Raw genomic sequence first — 24,055 nt, 5'->3', positions numbered from 1 at the left:
AAAAGAGAGCTGAGAGAGACAAATGGTGGGAAGGCTGGGTCTTGTGGGGTGAGTAGCCATTGCCTGTCTCATTTAAGGTGGTGCTCCACTTCTTTCAAATAGGAAATTGCCAAAATGGATGTCATCGGCTGCTAATTAGATGTATTTTAACTGCAGGATCATTTTACCAGCTAATACTGTTATTATGTGCTTCAATGTGAACCCATGGCGGAGCTGTTAAAATATGAGCCAGCGGCCCTAGCGCACAGCTAATGAAGCCTGCACGCCATCGGTGGGGCTCTTCCCTCGGTGCCTCTGAGGATGCCCAGGCCAGGCCCCGTGGGAAGGCTGAGTCCTTGCAACTTCCCAAGACATGCCCCCGTTTATTCCCTGTGACCACCTTGTTTATGTGTTTTGACCAGGGTCCGATTTCAGGGGAGCCCCTCAGCTCTCTAGCTCTCACCATCCACCCTCTCAGGCCTTTGGGCCAGCCTAGAAGCAACTCATGACCACCCGTCCTGATGTGCCAACCCAGGCCCCATCACTGTCGGCGGTGGGTGCCCCAAAACAGTCAGGCCTGAACCTCAAGCATTGGGTTTTCAAGCGCGAGCTGGCTTCCCTCCATCCTCTCTGTCTAGCAAACCGGAAAAAGAGTCCTGATTTCCCGTCGGTGTTGGGGGGAGGGGGGCTAGAATTGGGATGTTTCTTACATGCGAGCAGTGCGTTTGACTTTACTCGGTTCCTCGGTTCCTCGGTCTCTCTCCCCGCGCGCCCCCCCCATACATAGCATTTTGATCATCCTTAAGACAAAGTAGCTGGCAAAATATTTAAGCGATCCGAAAGAAATGTTTTTATTTGCCCGCGTGCGAGTTGGGTTATCTGCCGATCTTGTTTATGAAATTTGGGGCTGCCTTTCCAGCAGTCTCTTCGCCTCTCAAATCTTTCCCGGCTCACATTTCCATATTTCTGCGTGCATGTTCTTTGTTAATCACTTGGCAAGCGCTTATTTGAATATTAAAAATTTCTTTAATCATCAAAGGCAGGAGCACGGTCTCATGAATATTCATATTTTCCCCCCTCCTCAGACTGGATTCTAGTTCATTACCCTGCAGTAAAAGCCAAACAGCCATCAATCGCCCTCATTACAGGCTCTGGCGTTTTGATTGGCTGCCTGCTGCCCAGAGCTTTTTTTTTTTTTTTTTTTTTAATTTTTTTAATTTTTTATTTTTTTTTATTTTTTCCTCTTCTCCTATGAGCTGTCTTGTACAAAAAAAAAAATCAACAATGCAAGAATAAATTTCTCTGGTTGAAAAACAACTTTGCAAACTTGTCAAACAGCCCTCATGGCTTGCTGCTGCTGAAGCGGTCACCAGCACTACCCCCGCACCCCCTCTTAAAAAAAAAAAAAAAACCCCGAAAAAAAAAAAGGGGGGGGGGGGAATTAAATAAATAAATAAAAAGGGAGAAACTTGAGCCTCAGAGATGAATATTTGTCAAGAGAGTTGACGTAAGTTTCATTTGCATAATGACTTTGTACTTCTGCATTAATAAAATTTGCATATGAAGCCATGTTAATTACTCCTGATCATGCTTTTTGCATTCATGCATAGTAATTTTCTCCGACTTGTGAGAATTAATGTCTTGGCATGGGGGGGAGGGGGCGCGGGGATTGTCAGGTTTCCTTGCTAGTGGCCCTCACTCACCAGCGCTGGCTCCCTGTCTGTCTCCCTCCTTGATCTATGACTCATTTTTGCGCTATCAGTAGGAGTTCTTGGCTTAAAAAATGTATCAATTGAAAAGCACCAGTAGGGAGAAAAATACACGTCTCCTGCACCGCGTCTTCCCGAGCGCCTGGCGCTGGCTGGGAATCTGGAACCCTCCGCGTGGGAGGGGCGCCCGAGGATTCAGCACTGGGAAAGGTGCTCGCTCCCCTCACGACCAGGCTCGGGCTTTTCCGGGCGCGTTTTTTTGTGTCTACATGCCGGTGGGTGTGGGCGTGCTCGCGGGGTAGTGCGCATGTGTGAGTACCAAGCAGGAACATCTATCTGCAGGGCCCCTCTAGGAGAGAGCGCGGCAGGTTCCAGACCCCCACGGAAAGGATGCCTTGCAAACTGCCTTACATCCTGATTTGGAGCCTAAGAAACGTTTTTAGGGATCTTATTTTTGGACCTTTTGGGGCCTCTAGAGCAACATTCTAACCTCTGTGAGCCTCCATTTCTTCATTTGTGAGGGTGGGGGTCGCTGGCCCCTAAATACTATGATACGTGTATTCGTTGTTTTGTTTTGTTTTTTTTCTTTCCCTAATGAAAGTGAACTTCCATGACAAGGAATGGAGCCAGCCAGGGCTTTGTTTTTAAGCCACCTGGATCCTGAATAAAGCTGACATGGCGTCTTGGTGTCCCTGTGCCACATACCTCGGTGCTGTTCCAATCCCAGAGGGGGAACCCACCTAGAATCGTTTGTAAAAGAGTGTCTTGCAGGGCTCTGCGGGTGCTTTCCAGAGCCAGGAGAGCACCCGGCAGGCATTCCCCGCCAGGCTGTGGGAAGACCCACAGGGAGCAGGAAAAGTTCCAGAGTGGAAAATAAATGGACCATAGTAGCCGTTTATCCAGTGAGTGTTCGCTAGAAGCCAGGCTCTGGCCAGGCTTGCCCTGACCTTCCTTTAGAGGCAGGGCCCCGAGAAGGTGACTCGCCCCAGGTCACGTGGCCAGGAAATGGCAGAGGGGATTGGACCCACGCCTCTGCTCCCTCTGCTCCCAGGCTGCTTCTGAGCTCCGGGCTTCCTCTGTGTTGCCAGCGTGTTGCCTCAAGTGCTCTGTCAGGTGCATTCTCGATTTCCTGTCTGCACTTCTGAATGCACACACTTCTTCCTTGAGGACCGGTGAGGGCTGGGAGGTGGCCTGGGAGGCGGCCTGGGAGGCCTGCTGAGGCCAGAGACACTCCTCGCCTTGGGCTTTGCCAGTTGAACGATTCTAAGGTGTGCAGTTGGTGATTTTGAGTATATTCGCGGCGTTGTGCGACCATCACCACCACTAATTCCAGAACCGTTCATCACCCCCAGCGGAAACCCCGTTCCCACCAGCCTTCATGCCCCTGCCCCCAGCCACTGGCAACCTCTTGTCTACGTTCTGTCTCTATGGATTTGCCTACTGTGGACATTGACTATCACACAACGGGTGGCTTTCGGGGTCACCTTCTGCTTTTGTTTTAGCTTCAGAAGAGGTTTTCTGGAGTATCCACCTTTGGACTGAGCTCCAGGTTTAAGTTGCTCCGGGTGAGGGGGATCGCCCCAGGTTGGAGGTCCTCGGAGAGCACCTGGAGTGTCCTCTGTGGGCAGCTTAGGGTTAGAAGCCACTCGCTCTTGCTGTCCTCTCCCTGCCTCCGCTGAGCCAGCCCCTAGAGCAGGTGGTCCTCAGGTTGGAATTCTTAAGGAGGCTTTTGGAAGCCCCTCCAGGGGGCAGCATGGCCCCCACTGCCACCTGAGTTGGGGGACGACTTTGCCTTTACAGGCCCTGGCCTAAGCCTGGCCCTTCCAGAAGGAGAGGTTTGTGGCTGGACCTGCCCTTTGACCCTTCCTCGCAACCTTGGAGACCCAGGTCCTGCTCCGTCACCGCTTGGGAAGACAGTCATCCGGCCCCGGACACTCCTGTCACTCTTTCTTAGCCATGGTAAATGGTGGTGGCTGTGTCACCGCTTCACCCAGAGCCTGGAGGCCTGGGTTTGCTCTTTTTCAGCCTCCCGTGGCCTTACTGAGCCCAGGGACCCTCCAGCTTCCCTCTGCTCCACGCGGCCCTTCTTCTCAGCATCCCAGGGCACCCCGGTCTCTCCACCCCAGCTGCAGCCTGAGGGCTGGCGGGACATATCCGGCCTTTGGAGATGCAACTGGGTTCAAGTCCCAGATTTCCCGGAGCTCCAGCACCCCCTCTGGGACGGGGACAGTTTTCCCTGCTGAGTGACGTATTGGTGGTGAACTGCCTGCTGTGGTAGGTGCTCTGCACAAAGCCGTGTCGGGAGCCTTCCGTGGGGCGAAGCCAGACTGATGAGGACAGGGCCGAATGTGCAGTGTCCAGTGCTGGGGTGGGGGTTTAGGCAGGGACTGGCCAGGGCAGGCTTCTGGGAGGAGGCAGGTGACGCTGGCTTTAGGTGCCTACTTTACTTGGGGGCTTGCACCGAATGTGTGGCTGGAACTGTGTGGGGTCATTGGCCGTGCCCTCCTGGGACCGTCCCGGGCTCAGCAACGCCCCGGGTCCTGAGCTTAGCCTCATCCGAGGTCCTCATTGGCCCAGGGGAGCCCACGTGGCTTTGGCTTCTTGGCAGGACATTTGCAGGGCTTCTCAGGGGTCCTGAGGCCCCCAGCCCTGGATAGCACACGTTTTGTAGAGGCAGGTGCTGTAGCTAAAGAGTTCTGGTTCCCGGAGCCAGGCGGCCAGGGTTTGGCGGGGCTGGCTGCTGGCGTCTACAGTTTTCTGTGGTCACGTCACCGGCTTCCTGGTCTGCGCAGTGGGTCTCCCAAGCCCTGCCCCGTGGACGTGTTGGGAAGCTCACTCAGGATGAGGACTGACAGGATCCTGGCTCGAAGTGGGCTTGCAGGGTCCCGTGGTTCTCCTGGATGGGGGAATCCCTTGTGGGGGCCACAAAGCGGGCAGACCTCTGCCCTGCAGATCCGTGCGGGGTGGTGAGCGGCCTCGGGTGGCCTCCTTGGCAGAGCTGGCCCGGGGCCCAGCTGCCCCTCATCTCGTTGATGTTTTCTTTTTGTCTCCCTGATGCTTCCCTGCTCAATTATTTACCCGGGGAATTCGGGCTTCTTCACTTGTGGTTTTGGCAAGGGCTTCACACAGACTTTTGCCCTGGTGGTCTCTTAGCCATTTAAGATAAACGGCCAAATCAAACGCAGGCCTTGCTGGGGAGCCTGCGAGCTGTGGGGCTGGGCGGAGGCAAGCCAAGCTCCTGGCCCTGCGTCGTGGCTGTTAGACTGGGGGGCGGGGGGCAGGGCGGAGCGGAGACGTCCCAGCCAGGGCTGTGTTAAGAGGGGTGGTGGGCAGTGCCCGGGTTTTCCTGGGGTGGGGGGAGCGTTCAAAGCCTCTCGAAAGGCCTGGGGGCTTGTGTGCCGTGTGCTTCCTGCTCAAGTTGCTAAAGAGGACGCTGGGCTGGAGAGAGACACCAGCTGGCCGTCCGCCAGGCCTCAGGCTAACTGGTGCCCAGGTGCTCAGAGGTAGACTGAGGTGTTCGAGGCCTGAACACACAGCCCGTCCTGATAGGGCCAACGGTGGTGGCTTGGCGCTTCCCAGCTCTTCCAGAGGGGGGTGGCCCAGATTTCTGGGAACGAATCCCCAAAGGAAGCCAGATCCAGAACACTCTAGAAGCCCCCACATGGCGGGTGGGGGGGTCTTCCTGGGTACAGGGGCCCTGACAGCTTCTTTTGCCCCCGCCCACCCAGGGATGGGAGTCTGGTCCCAAGACAGCCCAACCTGGCAGCTGTGGAAGTAGGACCCCCTCACCCCTCACCCCCCACTTCCCATGGCCTCTTCCCCGCTCCCCCAGCCTGTGCCCAGGTGCCTTCCCTGCAGGGAAGCCTGGCACCCCGGGGCCTCCCACTCTGGAAGGGTGGCCTGCAGCCCTCTGCCCCGGGCCCCTGTCCCGCACCCCGGGTCCCTTGTACGGTCCAGGGCCCGACTGACCAGTCTTTTTTATTGTTTTTTCTCCAGGGCCGTGCAGGCCTGCCCAGCTGCCAGCGACGGCCCCCATAGCTGCCTCCTCCCACCCTCACTCATCCGTGATCACTCCACCTCTGCGCACCCTGGGCGCCCCGCCGCCCTGCTTCCCCCTGCCGTGCTGCAGCGCACGCCCGGTCTCGGGTGACGGGACTCAGGGTGAGGGTCAGACGGAGGCTCCCTTTGGATGCCAGTGTCAGTTGTCAGGTAACAGACGGCCGCGGTGGCGGGGGGGGCGGGCTCCCACGGGTGGCGGGGTGTGCCCTGGGCAGGGCCGGCCGCTGCCTCTCCCAGGTGGGCCGGGCAAGGTGGGGACCCAGGGAGGATGTGTGGTCCCACCCCAGTGGGGCACCGGGGAAGTGGTGAAGGATGTCAGCGGAACTGCACACTGGTGCCCCTGTCCCCATCACTTAGGAGGTCCCCGGACGCCTCCGCCCTTTGCAAGGGTCTCACTCCCAGAATGCATTCCTTCAGCTTCCAGATTTCATCTCTTTGGGCTGTTTAGCTAAACCTTAATTGGATAACGCTTAACATCTGAGGTTTTCTTCTGCCCCCGCCACGGCCATCCCCTCTCCCCCACCCCAGTCGCTGCCCCCCTCCCCGAAGGCAGCGCTGGGAGAAGATTCCCTCCCTGGCTGCCTGTGTCCATCGCTGGAGCCGTCCAAAATGCTGAGTTTCTCTTTGCCAGAATGTGTTGCCCATTAACTCTGAGACAGAAGAGTCACTCCGAGGGAGCCCTTCAGCTGTGGTGGTGGGAGGGGGTGAAGCCTTGTGGGGTTCCTGTGGGGTGGGGCTGTGCACACGCCTACTGTGCGCCTCTCTGCAGGTCTTTGCGGCTGCTCGGTATACAGAGGGCAGATGGGGGGTCAGCACAGCGGAAAGACCTGTTTTCCATCACCCTCCCCATCTCCCTTCCCGAACACGACCCGCACTCGTGCTGTGGCCCAGGGTCCCTGGAAATGGCAGGCCGAGGCCTCCCGCCCCCTCCTCTCCTGGTCAGGGCCTGGTGCCAGGATGCTGACATAGACACAGGTGGTGGTGAGGGCCGTGAGGCCTGGTTCCCAGGCAGGGGCCAGGAAAGGAGAAGGGTGGGTGCAGAGCTGGGGCAGATTCAGTTTGTCTCAGCTTTGTCCCCAGGCGTCTTACAGGCTTTCCCTTGATTTGGGTAGAGAAAGGAGAACGATTGTTACCGGACGGATTGTGCTTTAATTGAAACTGTCTGGAGGGACTGTCCGTGGTGGAGCCAGGTGGCCCTGGCCGCAGGGGCCAGAAGTCCCTAGGCCTTCCTGCTGGTCAGGTGGCCTGCAGCCTTCAGCAGCTCCCGCTCCGATGTCTGGTGGGCTTCTACTTGGAAGTCACAAAGCGAAGACTAAACACGTCCAGGAAGGGGTCGGCACCACTGGCAAAGAAGCCAGCTCCCTGCTCGCGGCCACCCTAGTGCCCCTGGGGGATTGGGGCTCCCGTCCCAGCTCTGTAGGTCCGTGCTGTGATCCCTGCTTGCTGAGCGAGGGATGCCTGCTTCGTCTGGGCGGTTGCCCTGCTCCCGTGGCTTCCTGTAATTAGTGCTGCAGCCCCTGCAACCACGCGGGGGGTCGCGCTATCAAAGATCAGCCTGAGTGTTTATGACTAGACTCGGTCAAGGTCTGCGGTACAGAAACATGATTTCCCCGGCAGAGGTGCACCCGGGGCTTTGCTTAACCCTCTGTTGGCTCTGGCTCTGCTTAGAAGCTGCCGCCGTGCTGAGCGGGAGCTGTTACATCCCCATTTTGCAGATGGGGAAGCAGAGGTTCGGGGAGGCCGAGTGGCTGTCTTCGGGATGCCTCCCACCCAGCTCACCCTCTTCCCACGGAGCCTCGTGCCCCTGCCTGCATCCAGGGGTGTTCGCGCTGATGGGCTCACATGCTCGCCCGCAGCCACCCTACCGCCCACTTCCTTCTAGGGACCGTGTGTGGAGGGGCCTGCTGTGTAGCCAGTGCGCTGGGCCTTTCGTGTGCCTTCTTGGATTCAGTTCTCATAGGAACCTTAGGACGTCACTCTCCCCACTTTACAGATGAAGACATGAGGCTCAGAGATGTGGAGGTCTGATAGCTCACATCCATTCGTTCATTCTTACACGAAAAGCCCTTTCTTGGGCACCTAGTTTGTGGCACTGGGCAAGCCAAGGAGTCAGGCACGGTGGACCCCTGGCCTCTGGCAGCTTGCATGAGTGGAGATGGGGAGAGCGGGATCAGGGTCCCGCAGAGAGTTCGCTTTGAAGGGGATGGGAGGGCAGAGGTGGGATTTGACCCTGGCTGATCGTCCAGAACCTGCTTCATCTTTCATATTGGCTCTGCTGGCTTAGAGGCCTTCTTGGGTTTTAGAGCTTGATACTCTGAAGGCTTAGAGTCCGTGAGCAGCCCCCAAATTGATGTCGGTGCTCAGGGAGGAGAGTGAGGCAGGGTGAGCTCTGTTCCTGGGGTCTCTGGGACCCCCCCCCCCCCTTCCTGACCCTCTTCAGAGGCCTGTCCTCGGCCTCTGGTGCTAGCTAGGCTGTGATTTCCAGGACCGTCTTCGTTCCCTGTCGGGTCCCCGTTCATTAGTCTGCTCCGGGTTGTTTCCCCCATCCTTTCTGATCAGTTTCAATACCTGAAAATAATCCTGCTCCGAGGGTTTTTGTCCCTTTGTGGCTTCTGTCCCTGGCACTGGGCTGTTTGCTGAAGTGTTTTTAGTGCCTATTTAATTAGTAGTTGGAATGCAGTCATTAAATCCACAGTAACCCGTTAGGAAGAAGCAGTCCTCTGAAAAGACGGAGAGGGGCCATCGTCCTCACTTTGTTTTGTCTCTTTTCAGATCAGGATGCACTGAACCTATCTCTTCAAATTAATACGGAAAACCCCGGAGTAACCGTGTTTCACACAGGTTAATTGCATGCCCGTGAATGCGTTCAGAGTTATTTATAGAAGGATGTGATTTTATGGGGGAGAAAGCCACACAGGTTTGTGTGTTTGTGTATCTCTCTGGCTGCTAGTGTCCCAGACAGCCCCGCCTCCCAGGACCCCAACCCCAGACCTCCTGATGGTCACGGTGGGGAGAAGGGATTTGGGCTCTTTGTTGCTTTTTGACTCTGCTGAAATAATGGGGGGGCTTTGAGTCTGGGCATTCCTGGAAACTGAAGTTTCTCCCCCGAGAAATTTCATGTAGGAACCACTCCAGGGCGCGCCCGTGGCGTCCAGAACCTCAGCCTGTGGTCCTGGCCTTTGTGCCACCTGGCCGGTAACTTTGAATAAGCCAGTCTCCCTCTCTGGGCCTGTTTCCTCTTCTGTAATAAAAAAATGTATATGCCTATATGCACTTACCTAGGTATCATATCATCTATTTACATGACGTTTAAAAATGAGACTCCACGTTTGACTTCTAAAACAGATGATACTGATCATTGTAGTTTCAGTTACAGGCTGCTGTGGATGACTGGGCACGTGACTTGGTTAAGGTTCCCAGGGCAGGGGTGGGGTGTTCAGAGAACGGTTTGAAAACCTCTGGGCTTTGGCTCCCCTGAACCTTTCCCCTTTCTGAGGTTTCTAAGAGTGGCAGGCAGTCTTTAGAATGTATCCACTGCCTGCGTGAAGGCTGCTGCCCTTTATGGCTTTGTGACCTTGGGCGAGTCATTTCCCTCCTCGCTCCTCAGTTTCCTCACCTGTAAGATGGGGGTAATGATAGTACATGCCTTGCAAGATCGTTTTCAGGATCGAATGAGGTCCTATATGCCAGGTGCCGAGCCCGGTGCCTCACTCTGAGTAAGCCCTGTGGAAGTTGTGATTCATGCTCGAGCAGAACGGGTTTTACAACACCACGTCATTACGTGTCCCGCACCGTGTGGAGTTTCACTTCAAGCTGGACCTCCAGGTTCCACTCTTAGAGGCCTTCAGCCTCTTGGCTGGCTCAGATCATGTACCAGCATCGTGAGGTAGACAGGGAACCGAGAAACGTCATTGCGTATTTAAAAGCCACAAATGGTCATCAGCCGCAGTGATTGATACACGCGCTTTCTGAAGTTCAAGGTCTCACGGGAGTGGAAGTGTTTGGATTTAATAGAAGGAGTCAGTTGCAGCCATTAGTAGATGCTGAAATCACAGGGCAATCTTGTAAAGTTAAATTCAATTTACTTTTCTACTGAAATTGTGCTTGCTGTGTTATTTAACTAATCTGGGGTTTCTTGGCACGGGTTAAAGGGACAATAAAGATAAAAGAATACCTGTAAGTAAATAGTAGGGTTTAACAGTAGACGGTATCGTGTCCTCCTTCAATTATATCCCAGTGTTCATTTGTGTTCGTTTTTATAACCGGAGCCATCCAATGGGACACTGCGGACTAGACCACCCTAGCTGTGGAAGCTTGATGCAATTAATACAGTCTGTCTGGAAAGTGGCCTTATTTCTGGAAGTTTTATGTTAATGATATGGTCTGTGCTTTGCACATTTTATACCAGAACAAGAAGCACGCTGTAGTTTCATTCTGGACTGGGTTTGATTAACACCGGAGGATCAGTGGGAAGCCAGAGGGTGATGCCGACCGAGGTGGCGGCACCAGCCAGGCCCCCACCGGCTCACCGCCTCTCTCCTGGTGCAGGGGGTGCAGGGGCGCCCCAGTAGGGCATGAGGGCCTCCCTGGAGACTCTGGAGGGAGGGGTGAGTATGGGGGTGAAGAAGAGAAGTGAGTGTTGGGGGAACGCGTGTGGACAGAAGCACTCCGTCTGGGGAAGGTTCGCGACGTGATCTTGCGATTTCCTTTGCAAAGTCGCATCTGCTGTGAGTCTGCCTGGGCTAACCGGGTCCCAGTGTCAGTGGGGGCTGGCTCGCTGCAGAAAAAGGGCTCACAGGGGAGTCATTAAAAATTTAAAGAGTCATCTGTACGCCTTGCCATGTCTACCTTGCCGAGGGGGGCGGTGGTCCAGCATTTACAACCCATGAGTGATTCTTGCATGCCTGTTCCGCGTTCCGTTGTGGTGTCCTCCTGCCTCTTGGGATCACACCGCTGCAGAGGCTGCCCTGGACTGCCTGTCTTTAGAGCCCAGATGCCTCCTTTCGTGACTGGGGGAGGTACCAGGAGAAGCCACGGAGAGCTGGGGATGGAGGGAGGGGGGCAGAGGGCAGCAGGGCCTGGGAGCACCCCAGAAAAGCCCTCTATCCGGGAAGTCACGTCTGCTCCGACACCTATGGGATCCAAAGGCGCTGGGTCTCCAGGGACCAGACAGAGCGCAGTGCTGCCTAGTGGGGGAGGGGGGCGGGACTGAGGCAGGGGCACCTACCGGCATGACTGTCCTCGGATAAAAGGGGTCCCAGCAGCGTCCCGGAGAGGAGACCGCTGCAGCCACGCCAGATTCCATTTCACTCTGAGCCGGCCCTTCGGACGTTCTGAAGGCAGAGCTAAATCAAAGAATTCTGTTCAAATCCGTACAAGATGTTGCTGTTTTCCTGCTCTGACAGGAGAGGCATTTGGAAGTGCAGTTTCTTTCTTCCTTTCTTCCTTTCTTTTTCTTTTCTTTCTTTCTTCTTTTTTTTTTACAGCTGTCTTAAAAAGGAGTTTGGCTGTTTAGCACAGCTGGTGCTCATTACATTATGCACTGGCAATAAAATAGCATGTGTAATTAATTTTTAATGCGGCACTGGATGCAGCGCCTTAAAGCAGTCAGTGGATGTGAGGAACCAGCACTGGCCACCGACATCAGACATCTCAGAGCACGTGGCCACGTTCTGCGGCCTTAAAGGGCATCCGAAAGTGGCCGAGGAGGCTGGGGCCCTCCACGTGGAGTGGAGTAGTCCAGACGTGGGTTCGCCTCGGCAGACCTGAGGCTTGAGTTCCTGGCTGCTGACCTAGGACCAGGGGTCGCAAGAGATCACCCCGTCGAACGCCTTCATCATCTGGGTGGGTCACCGGGGCACAGGCTGCGTGTGACACGAGCTCTGGGTCCCTGATGCTCTGCCCGCTAGGCCCTGTTACCTCCTTGAGTTCAGACTGCAAACCGGGGAGGGGGTCACCGTCCAGCTGAAGCCGCGTGAAACGGACGATGTGAGTCGGCGGCAGGGTTTTTGCTCCGAGGAGCCCTGAACGTTCAGCTTCTTGGGCCCTCAGTGTTGCCATCTGCGGTTGGAACACGCCTCCGTGTGCCCTAGGCTTGAGACGTTCTGTGGTTGTGCTCTGATCCCTGGCTTCTGCACCCCTTCTCAGGGCTCTGTGATGCCGATTCGTGCTTGAAACGAAATGTCACTGCGGACGCGTACTGTGCGGAGAGCCGTGGGCCCTGTGGGACCGTGCTCCGTCCTTGTTCTCAAGGTGCCTGGGTGGGGATATGTGACCCTGGGCTGGGTCTCAGTTTCCTTCCCTGTGAAATGGAGCCGCTGGAAGTACCTGCTCATCATCTGGAGGCTCCACCGCGTGGCCACTGTGTTGGGGTGGCCACGGCTGAGCACCAGCGTGTGCAGAAGCGGAGGCAAGGGGAGAGGGGAGGGACACGAAGGAGGCCGCCGGGCAGTCGAGAACCCTCGGGTGCCCCGTGCCCGATGCCCACGTGGCTGCCGTTTCTTTGCAAGTGAGCTTGCTGCCTGGGAGATTACCGTTGGCCCTGCTCCTGTGACTTGCCAGTGTTTCCCACGGGGCCTGCTGTGTGCCAGCACCATCCTGGTCACTGGGCAAACTTTGCTCAGGCCATCCCATCCTCCTAACGCCCCTAAGAAGAGGCAGCCCCCCCCTTTTGCTCACGAGGACCGTGGGGCCCCCAGCTTGTAGCTCTCCCCTCCTGTTTCCCGTTGGGGTGCACAGTGGCTCAAAAAGGGGCAGCAGGAACGCAGCTCGAGGTGGGAGAGCAGACCACGTTTGAACATGGGCCTGGGCGCGTCCCCAAGGTCTCCCTTCGTTCGCCGGCCGTGCTGCTGCCTGATCGGGGGCAGGGCGTGGGGGTCCGGGAATGAGCGCAGTTGGGGGTCTTGCCACGGGGTCGGGGTGCACAGTGAACGTGAACCACGTGCTCTGGGATACCCTTTCTCTGCTGAAGAAAACTGAAAGGACCAGGCTTACAGGAACAGGGAGGTCCCTGCAGACCTTCTGGGATTTTCCTGATGGGGAAGGTGAGGCTGGAGGCCAGGCAGCTTCTTCCAGCGGGTGCCCAGTGACAAATGTAGATGTGGATGTCAGCTGGGAGGGGTCCTGCTGACCCAGAGAGCCCCCTCCAGCTCTGGCTGCCCCCGAGAGGTCTGAGCTGTGAGTGACTGCTAGGCACACAGAGTAACCAACCCTCAGGCCACCAGAGGGAAGGTTGAGGCCTGGGGCATGGGTAAAATTTTTTCTTATGTCCTCGCCCTCAAATTGGGTTTCTGGGGTCTGGCTGGGGGTCTGGGAGCCGGCAGGTGGCCTCATTGAAGCCTCTATCAGGTCTGTGTGACTCCGCATCTCTGGGTTTCCAGTGCCCGGGTGGCCGTGGTCCTGTAGGTGCCCCGGAGATGCTGGTAGATGGCCAGGCCCCAGGAGGGGTCGTGTTCGTGTCTGTGAGAGAAAAGAGGAGACACAGAATGCTGTTAGTTACCGCCTCATTTTTGGTACACAGTCCCCTAGAAGCAGTTTTTCTTCACCGGAGATAAACAGACTTGTGTCGTCCTTAAAGCTCGAGGTGTTGTCTTTTTTTTTTTTTTTTTTTCTTCTTCTTGGTGGAAGGGAACAAACTGTGCTTGACTTTTTAAACCCGAGGGCCAGGCAAGGTGGAGGGGCTGTGTGCTGTGCATATTTCACAATCAAACCCAAATAGTCTAAGCCGTGAAATATAGTTTATCCAAATATAATCAAGGCTGGCCGGTTTAATCCAAAAATCTGTGGGGAGAAACCGTTGGTGGGCAGGGGTCCCTCGGGGTGGAATTTCGCACACAGCCTGCCATCAGACCTGAGGAGAAGTGCCACCTGCTCATCTCTTCAGGCCCCTCCTTGGGGGTGGGCGTGTGACCGTGGTGTGTGGTCAGTGGGCGTGGGAATGTCAGCCCTGGCAGGGTCTTTCTTACATATGGCAGTGGGGCCACCCGGTTATGGTCGGGTTACCATTTCTGGGCCCTCACTACGTGTCAGGCCCTCCGCAGGGCCTTCCTAGACATTTCAAGCTTCCCAGCACCTTCTTTCCCAGCCTATTCTGTAGTTTGCAGGTGAGGAGACAGGCCGGGGAGGTGGTAGAATGTGCCCGAAATTGCACAGCTGGTCGGCAGTGGACGTGGGATTTGAATCCAGGCCTCCTTGGGTCTAGGGGACACAGCTTGCTCCTGTCCTTGCTCTCTGGCTCCCGGACCACCCTCCTGCTGGCCTGCTACCTGGCAGGTGTGAGTGGGAGCCCCAGAGGGAGAGGCGTGAACTAATGAAATTATCCTGGAGTGCTGGAGGGCTGGCCGGAGCCCTGGATAATAAGAACGCCTGTACTTGAAGACTTCAGCCGAAGGGGTCAGAGGACTTGGGACTTCTTGGAAGAGGTTAACGCAGAAATGGAGTCACTACCTGCAGAGACAGGGGCATTTGGAATCTTTTCGTAAATCCAGACATTTTTAATCCATGCCTTTGTTAATAGGAGGTGGGGAATGGCTGATGGGAGGGGCCCCTGGACGCACAAGTCGGCCCGGAGAGCTGTATTTAGCCAGTGCCTCCTGATGCACCCTTTCTGGACTTGGCGTGTGCTTTGTTAACAAGTGCCTCATTTTAGTCTTCTTTTAGAAAGTTTATTTATTTTGAGAGAGAGGGAGAGAGAGAGAGAGAGAGAGCGTGATCTTGAGCTGGGAAGGGGCAGAGAGAGGTCCCCAAGCGGGTTCCGCACCATCAGTGCAGAGCCCGACGTGGGGCTCGAACTCATGAACCCTGAGATCATGACCTGAGCCGAAATCAAGCGTCGGACCCTCAACCGACTGAGCCACCCAGGTGCCCCTCATTTTGGTCTCGATCTGATAGCAAAAGGAACCACTGCTTGTGGGCCCACTGTGTGCCACGGGCTCTGTAAGTGTCCTCTCCGCTGATTCTTTCTCACAAGGGTGTGAAGATCTGTCTGCTGGATCTTTTTTTTTTTTTTTTTTTTTTGTAATCCGTGGTAAAGCGTACACAAGTTATCCTTTTAGTCATTTTTTAAGCGTATGGCTCTGCGACATGAAGTATATTCACATTGTTGTGTGTTCCAGTGCTACACCCCCGCCCCCGCCCAGCTCCAGAACTTCTGTTCTCCCAAACTAAATTCCGTCCCCATTGAAAGCTAACTCCCCCACTTCTCCCGTCCCACATTCTACTTTCTGTCTCTACGAGTTTGACGTTTGTGAGTATCCCATGGAAGAGGAATCAGACAATGTTTCTCCTTCTATGACTGGTGTATTTCACTCAGCACGATGTTCTCAGGGTTCGTGCATGTTGTAGCACAGGTCAGAATTGCCTTCGTTTAAAAAAAAAAAAAAGATATTTACTTTGAGAGAGAGCAAGCACGTGTGAGTGAGCAGGGGAGGGGCAGAGAGAGAGAGAGAGAGAGAGAGAGAGTCCCAAGCAGGCTCTGTACCATCAGTGCAGAGCCCGACACGGGGCTCGAGCTCACGAACCGTGAGATCATGACCTGAACCCAAATCAAGAGTTGGACGCTTAACCGCCTGAGCCACCCAGGTGCCCCAGAATTGCCGGACGAGTGATATTGCCTTGTGTGGCTACGCCGCGTTGTGTTTGTTCATTCATCCTGCGAGGGATGCTTGTTTCTGGCTGTTGGGAAGGGTGCTTCTGTGCACGTGGAAGTGGAATCGCTGGACCACGTGGTCATTCTGTGTTCAGTTCTACTTACTGAGGAGCTGCCCACCTGTTTTCTGAAGGTGGCAGTATTTCACATTCTGCCTCAGCAGTGCTCCAGAGTCCTGGTTTCTACACTTTTCACCTGATACCCCCCCCCCCCCCGCCCCCGAGACTCGGGTGTGGACAACAACTGGCCCCAGTTACGTGGTAAAACGGGAGGGTCTGGAATGCGGCCGGCTCTTGCTGAGCTCAGACGTGGCGCTTGTGGCTGTCGTGCCGGGCCACGTCCCCCAGGATGTTTCCTTTGAGGGTCTCTCACCCTGGGGTAAGGGTCTCTTATTTTTCTTCTAAGTGCTTCTTCCCAGGGACGGCCTGTCTCCCAGGCTGCTGATTTTTAGCAGTCAGCTAAACATTTTGCTAGCTTGAGAGTTTGGGGAAGAAAATTCTGCAAGTGGACAGTTTTCACTTTCCTTTCTGCTGTGTCCTCAGGGTGTTGGTTTGGGTTCGGTGTAGCAGGAAGAGCCGCACACTTTAGAGTGGGGACACCTGGGAGCAAGGGAGAGCCCGCTGGTGTCCTGGGTCCCGCCCTGCCCCTCTGTGAGCCTCTCTGGGTCCCCATCTCTTGGGTATCATCATGCCAGCCTTGCTTCCCCAGCTGGGCTGGGAGGAATGGGAAGGGCGGCCCCCTGAGCTGCACTGTAGGATGTCTGCCTGGGTCTGCCTCTGTGATGGGGTGGCCTCGGGTCCTTTGTGCAAGGGGGCTGGGGGAAGTGATTCTGGGGCTCAGTGACGATTATTATGTAAGGCTGTGGTTTCTGTTGCCCTGTATTAGTTCCTAGGGCTACGGTAGCTAATGACCACAGGCGAGGTGGCTTCCAACAACAGAAATTTGTCACCTCGCAGTTTTGCTGGCCACAAGTCCAAACTCAAGGTGTTGGAAGGTCTTTGTTCCCTCTGGAGGCTCCAGGAGAGGATCAGTTCCTGGTCTCCTCCAGCTTCTGTGGCTCCCGGCGTTCCTTGGCTGTGACCACATCCTGTAGCTCTGCTGCTGTGGTCATGGCCTCATCCTTGGGGCCTGTCTTCTCCTCTGCTGGACAATTAAAACTAAAAGAACAGTTGTCATTACACTTAGAGCTCACCCGGATAATCTAGGGCGATCTTATCTCAAATCTGGAACTTAATTACACCTGCAATGATCCTTCTTCCCAGTGAGATCACGGTCACAGATTCCAGGGATTTGGTTATGGACATCTTGTTGGGGGGGGGGGTACTCTTCAACCCACAACATACCCCTTGCTGGATTGTAAGCCCCTTCAGGGCAGGAACCCCATTTTGGTGTCCCTTGTAAACAACCAAGTTTTGGGACCGATTCAGGCATATGCGACAGAGATGTACTGGGTTGAGCCTGGAGCCGGTCTTCAGTGAGATAGCCACCTTGCCCCCAGGAATTTGGTGATTTTCAGATGCCACCACCCTTGGGCAAAACTCAGACTTCCATGTTTTATAGAAGGTTGTGTACCCCTGCCCCCACCCCGAGTCCTGTCCCTGTGCCAGATCAGACCACAATTATTAACAAGGGGGGGGGGTGGCTTTAAAAAAAAGTCTGCAGTGATTATTATGAGAAAAAATTAGCAGAGCTGAATAGGAACTAAAAATAGCTGGACACATACTTGCCTATAATCTATTTTTTTTTTTAAGAAAATATAATTATTTTTGTAAACTGGCTCTGAGAAGCCAGGAGTATTTTTAGTCTGCATCTTCTAAGACGTGCATCTTTTCAGGAAGAGCAGCTTGGAGCCCACTGGAGTGTGATGTCACCCAGCCAGGCTGCAGAGGCTTGCAGAGCAGGGGCGGGGGTGGGGTGTGTGTGTGGCGGGGGGAGTCAGAGGGTCAGGACCCAGTCCCGGCCCCGGTTTGCTGAGCATGTATTTGATGGGGAGATGGTCCACGAGCAGATGGACTGTGGCCTCCGTGGGTGCCGGTTGCCTGGGATGTCCCGTCCCAGCCCCACCGGGCCAGGGGCTGTTAGCATCAGGAGGATTGCAGCTGGCTCGCCACGGGGGTCGGGGTGGTCAGGGGTTCCTTGTGGGCAAGGCTGACCTGATCTGCCGCCCTTGCTTGGTCCGGGTCTGAGTGGGCCTGCAAGAAAATACCCAAGACTTGAGGGAAAACATTCCATGGCTTTTTTATTTGGAGCCAAACATTGCCTCATGTAATTTTCTCCCTGGTTTTTCCCATTGCCTCTGCCAGTGTCCTTGGGCCTGGCACAGACCCCGTAATAAAAGGCCCTGTGTGCTTGTGTGTTTATGTGTGAGTGTCTCTATGTGTGTGCCTGTGCGTATACGTGTGTAGTGTGTGTGTATATGTGAGCGTGTGGGTGTGTGCACGTACGTTGGTGGGTATGTGAACGTGTGTGTCTGCATGCACGTGTTCATGCATGTGCACGTGTGAGCGCGTGTGTGGGTACGCGCATGTACACACTCACGTGTATGTGTTTTCATGCGTACACGTGAGTGTAGACAAGCAGGTATGGTGTGTGTGTGTATGTCTGTGTGTGCATGCGTGTGTGTGGTGGCGGGGCACTTATCGGCCCAGCAAGGGTCACCTCCCCTCCTTGCCCAATGCAGGGTGTTTATGATGGAAGCACTTGGATTATTTTCCTTCCTGAACTTTGTAATTCTCCCTGGATCGCGGAGTGCGATCGTGTTTCAGTACCGAGGCCTGCTGTGAGAGGCTTTGAGGGCGAATCTCTCTGGGGGTGAATTTGTCTTCTCACTCCCTTCCAGGGGAGGCCGCATCCCCGAGCCTGCCCCAGCCTCAGACAGGACCCACTGTTCACAGTGCTAGAAGACGTGGCTGGCCATGCTGGTGTGACCCACCCAGGAGGGCGTGCGTGAGGACCACGGGCTTTGGATCCAGATGGCGAGTTTGAAATCCCGGCTCTGACACGTACCAGCTCTTTGACCTTGGCGAGTGACCTAGCCTTTAGGACATCGGTTTCCTGGTCTGTGAAATGAGGTGGTGGCAGCTTGGTGGGACGGGTAGCAGCCGGCTAGCCGTTTAGCGTGGGCTTCACCCTCAGCACCCCTCACCCGGCCTCTGCAAGGAAGGCACTGCCGCTCCCGTTTTACAGATGTGGAAACTCAGGCAGCCTGACTTCAGAACCCTTAACTGCACTATTTAGACTTGAAAACCTCTCCCGGTTACCTTCTACCACCTTCAGCAGCGGCTGGTGTATGAAGGTGGCGAATGGCAGCAGGTATTACTCTAACGTTTTTGCTGTCATTATAACTATAATTATTACTATCACAGTCATCATCATTGCCATTTCCCTGGGTGGAAATATTCCAGCATCCACGTGGCTTTTCCCCTTGTGGCCGAGTCCCGCCTCCCGACATCTCTGGTTTCCAGGGAGGCCGTTTTCATCCCGTCCTACCCACGGCATGGGCATTCTTACCTTGCGTCCCTTGGCCCGTCCCCCTGTCATCCCCCCCGCCCCCCCCCCCCCCCCACTTGGGGGTCTGTGTGCATTTGAGCTTTCAGAAAGTCTTTCTCCTCTAATCGAGATAATGAGCACAGTATTTCCAGAACCGCTGCACTAAAAGTCAAGTGCAAAGTGATGGTTTTCATTTGTTGTTCTCTCTCCTTCTCTCTCTCTTAATATGCATCTCTTTAAGGAGGGATTGGCTGAAAGCAAACGGCTAATAACCTATGGATTTATGGAGCCAGCGCGAGCCGGCTTAATAAGCTTTTATACCTGGAACCAGCGTTCTGTCCCTTTAAGTTGAAACTCCGACTTGCTTGGTATTTTACAGTGCCTGGTTTCATTTATGCTGGAGCCAGACTTACTATGTGAGAGCCGTCCGCATGCTGGAATTAGTCTTAAGCTTGCTTCTGTGGCGTTGCCAAATTCCATGTTTGTGTTTTATTTAGAATTCTTTTCACGGCCAGCCGATTCTGTTCCGGCACACACAGGCGCTGTTGCGCCCCATGGAGAAAATAAGCAAGCTTGCGTTTTCTTTGGCAGAGGCCGCGGCCACAATAGACTGCGGTCTCCGAAACATTTTTTAAAAGCTATTTTAACCCATAACAGATGCATAAAGTCGGCACAGGCATGCCAGTTTTCTTAGTTTTAATTAAAAAATAATTACAGTCTAATGGGATGTTAGTGACACATTTGGATGAATGGTGGGTGACATTATCTGCAACTTAGAAACGAGTGCCTCTCCCTTGGCCGGAGCAGAGGTGGGGAGGGGATGGGGAGGGGATCTGGATATCTGTTCTTCATTGCAGGATGGGGGTTGGGGCAGTGGGTGCCGTCCTGGGCACCGTGGGGCCAGTGGAAACCTCCGTGAGCGGTGTGCCGCACTCAGAAGGGACATCCTGCTGTGGCCGGCCCGGTGACAGAGCTCCCGGGACGCGGCGACGAGCGTCCCAGGAACGGTGGTATTTTGGTGCAGCCTCCGTCCTGGCATGCTCGATGGGGAAATTCTCACCTGCGGGGCTCCTCAGCAGGCGACAGTGGTACCTGGGCGCTGTGGCCTCAGACCAGCATCTCGGCTCCCGTGATCCCCCTTCCCCCTCAGGAATGACCCATCAGCTCTGGGACCTGCTGGGGGCCGTGTAAAGTAAGAAGATGAGTCTGAAAGGTACAGAGGCAGAAAGACTGTCTTGCCCGGTACTGCTGTTTCAACAAGTCTGCCCCCCAGATGCTCATCCTGGGTTCTGTTTTTATGCAAAGCTTGACTCTCCTCGGAATCCAGAGTAGAGTGTGGTGGGCTGGGACATCCCCGGGAGGCAGGGTCTCTGTGGAGACTCAGGGCGGGGATGTGGACGGAAGCATGCGGACTTGGCCGGGAGGAAGGGATCGATGAAGGGATGGGCGTTTCTGGGGCTTCTGTGATGTCTCATTACCCCCACTAACTAGGCAGCCCCCACTAGGGGGTGGCGACAGGTTGTTCTGACCTCCGAGCCTTGGTTTTGTTGGCCCGTACCCAGCGTGAGGAGCACGCCCTGGGCAGAGGGAGGAGTCCATGTCCTCGGGCTTAGTCTCCCCGGAGCCAGCTCTGCTGGGAGGAGGACCCCGTAGGGTCGGAATGATGGGGGCGTACCTCTCTAATAGGCGCTGGGAGCTGTGTTATCCAGAGCCTTCCAGATCAAGAGGAAGATGCCTAGCCTAGCTGTGCCCTTGCACCCTTCTTGCTGTTGGACAGCCTCATGTCCGACTCATGCAGCACGCCCTGTCCGGGCCCCTGCGCAGCATTACCGGATGCCCTTCGAGTGGGCACCCCCGCAGAGTGCCCCAGAGACAGGCAGGTACTGGCTCCAGGCCACCACATTGAGTTAGGGCCTGCCTGGCTGGCCTCAGACCTCTGAGCAGGCTCGCGGGGGACCACCCCATGGCTCACAGTGGGTTCTGAGAGACAAGGGACAGGCTGGAGACCTTTATTTTTACTTCGGGGGTGTTGCAACTTACTGTCGGTGGAGTAAAATGAGCACTTCTTAGACAATGTTTCCCTGAGTCCAAATTCCTCAGAAGTGAAAATTAAGTTCCTCTATTAAAAACATGAGTCATACCAGCCCAGATGAGAGCCATCGTGGCGTTCCTCGAATTTTTGGAAGGGAAACATCGCATTCATGTTAATCCTTTTCAATTATACCTCATTGCTGACAATCCACTGGGCGTTTCACATCGCGGACCTCTGCACTCTGATCGCTGTGGAGGCTTGCACGCAGCACCCGAGAGAGAGAGAGAGAGAGAGAGAGAGAGAGAGAGAACGAGCACATGGGGCCTCTGTTTCCCTTCATGTGGGCACAACCTAGGTCCGGGAGCCTTGCTGCCTAGCGCCCCAGGGCTTCCTTCGTTCCCTCTGCAAGGAGGGAATCTTGGGTCTTGGGTATCTAATTGCTGCAAATGATTAATGTCCACTTGCAAAGATTCCATGTCTGTCTGCCCACGTGAACTGGAAGCAGATGGGAGTGGGGTGGAGTGGGTTCCCTGCTCCATGCCTGGCTCTGGCACAAAAACCCGGGGTCCCCTCTTCCTGGTGGGTTTCCTGCCCGGGTGAGGGTGCAGACAGGCTAGGTTTTTTTGTTCCCTCAAGGAAACTGGTCTGTAGATTTGGTGTTATCGTATCCTTCCCAGAATGCCTCCAATAACCAAGTCGGGGACCAAGATAGGGAGGTGTCACTGGTGGGGTAGGGACAGACCCAGAGACTTCTTGTTTTGGGGGAAAGCAGCCAGAGATGCCGGGGAAGTGGGAGAGGGTGGTGAGGCTGGGGTTAGCTTCCCTTGGCTGTCGCCTCTCACCTTGACCATCATGACCCACCAGGCCTGGGCCACAGGTGGGCTGACCTTCGGCCCCAGATGCAGCTTGCAGGGGGCAGGGGGGGAGGGAGTGTCCTCTGGGAAACTGCAGCTTTGCGTATGTGAGAAATCTGAGACTTGCAGTTCAGCAAGACACAGCTGTCAGACCAACCCGGACGGAGTTCTGTCTCTCCTGCTTGGGGTGTGCCGCTTGAGTTTTGGAAATTGAACCTTTTTGGGGAGAGGGTCCATTTTGCTTCTGCTTCTCTTTATTCAGCAAGATGCTGCACCCTGCCCGCTGCTCAGGTGAGTCCTCTGGTAGGAGGAGCAGTGTTGAGGGATGCATCTGTGGAGGACGGAAGATGAGTGGGGCACGTCAGGACAGTGGAAGTCATTGACCCGAAGGGGACAGGCTCTTGGATTTGGAATTGGATACAAAGTGTGGTTTCTGAGTTGGGAACCATCACGGTTTTTTTTTTTTTGTTTTTGTTTTTTTTTTTTTTTATTTTTTTTTTTTTTTTGAGAGAGAGAGAGAGAGAGACAGAGCACGAGCGGGGGAGGAGCAGAGAGAGAGGGAGACACAGAATCTGAAACAGGCTCCAGAATCTGAAACAGAATCCGAGCTGTCAGCACAGAGCCCGATGCGGGGCTCGAACCCACAAACCACGAGATCACAACCTGAGCTGAAGCCGGACGCTCAACCAACTGAGCCACCCAGGTGCCCCTGGAGCCATCACGTTTTGAGGGGGGTGATGTGTGTGGGAGATTGGAGGGGGCTGGACGTCAAGTTCATTTACTCCCGTTCAGCCGAAGTTTCCTCTTTTTATAAGAACAAGCCCCTGTAGCCGATGAGAAGGTCAGGCCGGAAAGCAGACAGTGTTACTCATTACGTCCCTCAGAAAGTAGACAAGGACTTAGAATGGTGGCACCAGCAGTGGGGGCTCCAGAGAGCAGGGAAGAGCATGATGAGAGCCCCTGGACGGGAGGTGGGCCAGCGTGTCAGCTGTGGGACCTCTCCGTCGGCACATTCATTAACCTTAAGGAGGTCAGGGGAGTAAGAGTGACGGCCCCATGTGTCCGGAAGTGTGTGTGTGTACGTACATGTGCACATATGGGTGTACGTGCATATGTGTGCAAACGTCTGGGACCAGGCTCCTGGCCAGCTGCTCTGTGGTGCTTTGTAAAGGGCCAGGGAGCAGACCAGGAGGCAGTGAGGTGCCCAAGTGCCACCATGGGCTCTCTTGAGGATCCCGGGATCCTTACCCCTTTGGGTGCCCACAGACTGCCCTGAGGCTGCTTTCAGAGGCAGAGCCTGGTGGGCAGAGAGCCCTGCCGGGGACCCACCAGGCCTGAGATTGCTCTGGCTCTGCCCTTTCCTCTCACTGGGTGACCCTGGCCCTTCACCTCCATCTTGGAGCCTGGGTTCCTCGCTCACTGAAGGGAGACGGTGAAGGGTGTATGCCCAGTGCTAAATACAGGGCCTGGCATGGAGAAGGCCTCAGCGAGGGGAGCGATTACTGATCTCATGATGACAGTTGTCACCGTAGGTAGAGGGCAAGGAGTCTTCTCCACGGTGACCCAGGAGTCTGCGGTGCTGCTTGCAGCCGAGCTGAGCCGGTGGTGGCGAGGGCTGGGCTCCCTCCCACATCCTAGGTGTGGAGCCCCCAGGTTTGGGAGTGTCCAAGTCCCCTCTCCTGGACCAGTGTGAGCTGTTCTGTGGGGGCAGCAGTAAGTGCATGGATTCAGTTTTGGGGGCATTCTTGTCCCTAGAGGGGAACCCTGCCCTCAGTCTCTCTGCTTGGGCCACCTGGAGTCCCCTGCCAGGTACCGGCTTTCCAGTTTGCTGGCCTGTGTCTGCTTCTTTCCTTGAATGGCCACCCACACCTTACCGTGGACTCAGACCTCAAGCTGTCAGCTTCTTGGTGTTCGGGTATGAGCCGCTGGGGCTCCTTAGGGGCCTGTTCCAGGCCTCGAACAAAGGGGCTGGAGCCAGGGCGCTGGCTAGCTGAGTAGAGAGCTCTATTCTCAGTAACTTCTCCCTGGAGAGAGCCTTCTTAGTAAACACCTCTGCAGTCAAGGTGGACTGGAAAACTGTGCCCTTGCATTTACTGTGGCTGATAAAGCCCAGAGATGTGTGGAAGTTCTAGGCAACTCTTCCTCCCCTTCCCTGGTTTCAGCCATTCTTTTGGACTAACTCTCCCAGCTTTCCTCTTTTCTGCAATCTTTGTTGTGTCTGTTTTTGTGTGTTTCCCAGAAGAAAGGGGATGCTGTGGTCCGGAGATGTGTTAGGGTCCTGTGTGGA

The 24,055-nt window shown here is 55.2% G+C and overlaps 1 protein-coding gene across 4 annotated transcripts in view; it reads left to right on the top strand.

Annotated features, from left to right (window-relative positions):
• The window catches only part of BCL11B (BCL11 transcription factor B), a 97,432-nt gene that overhangs the window by 35,219 nt on the left and 38,158 nt on the right, over nucleotides 1-24,055 (top strand). For 2 of the 4 annotated variants that reach the window (XM_040478199.1, XM_040478197.1), the window contains exon 3: nucleotides 5,685-5,897. The exons of the other annotated variants lie outside the window; for them this stretch is intronic. In XM_040478199.1, the coding sequence (XP_040334133.1) occupies nucleotides 5,685-5,897 (213 nt within the window). The remainder of the gene's footprint in view (nucleotides 1-5,684; nucleotides 5,898-24,055) is intronic. 4 annotated transcript variants of the gene reach the window in all.

The sequence above is a fragment of the Herpailurus yagouaroundi genome, unplaced genomic scaffold (genome assembly GCF_014898765.1).
Source record: "Herpailurus yagouaroundi ecotype Mexico unplaced genomic scaffold, PumYag 141, whole genome shotgun sequence".
Lineage (NCBI taxonomy): Eukaryota > Metazoa > Chordata > Mammalia > Carnivora > Felidae > Herpailurus > Herpailurus yagouaroundi.
Note: the sequence above shows the minus strand (reverse complement) of the source record. Positions and strands in the feature narration are given on the sequence as shown.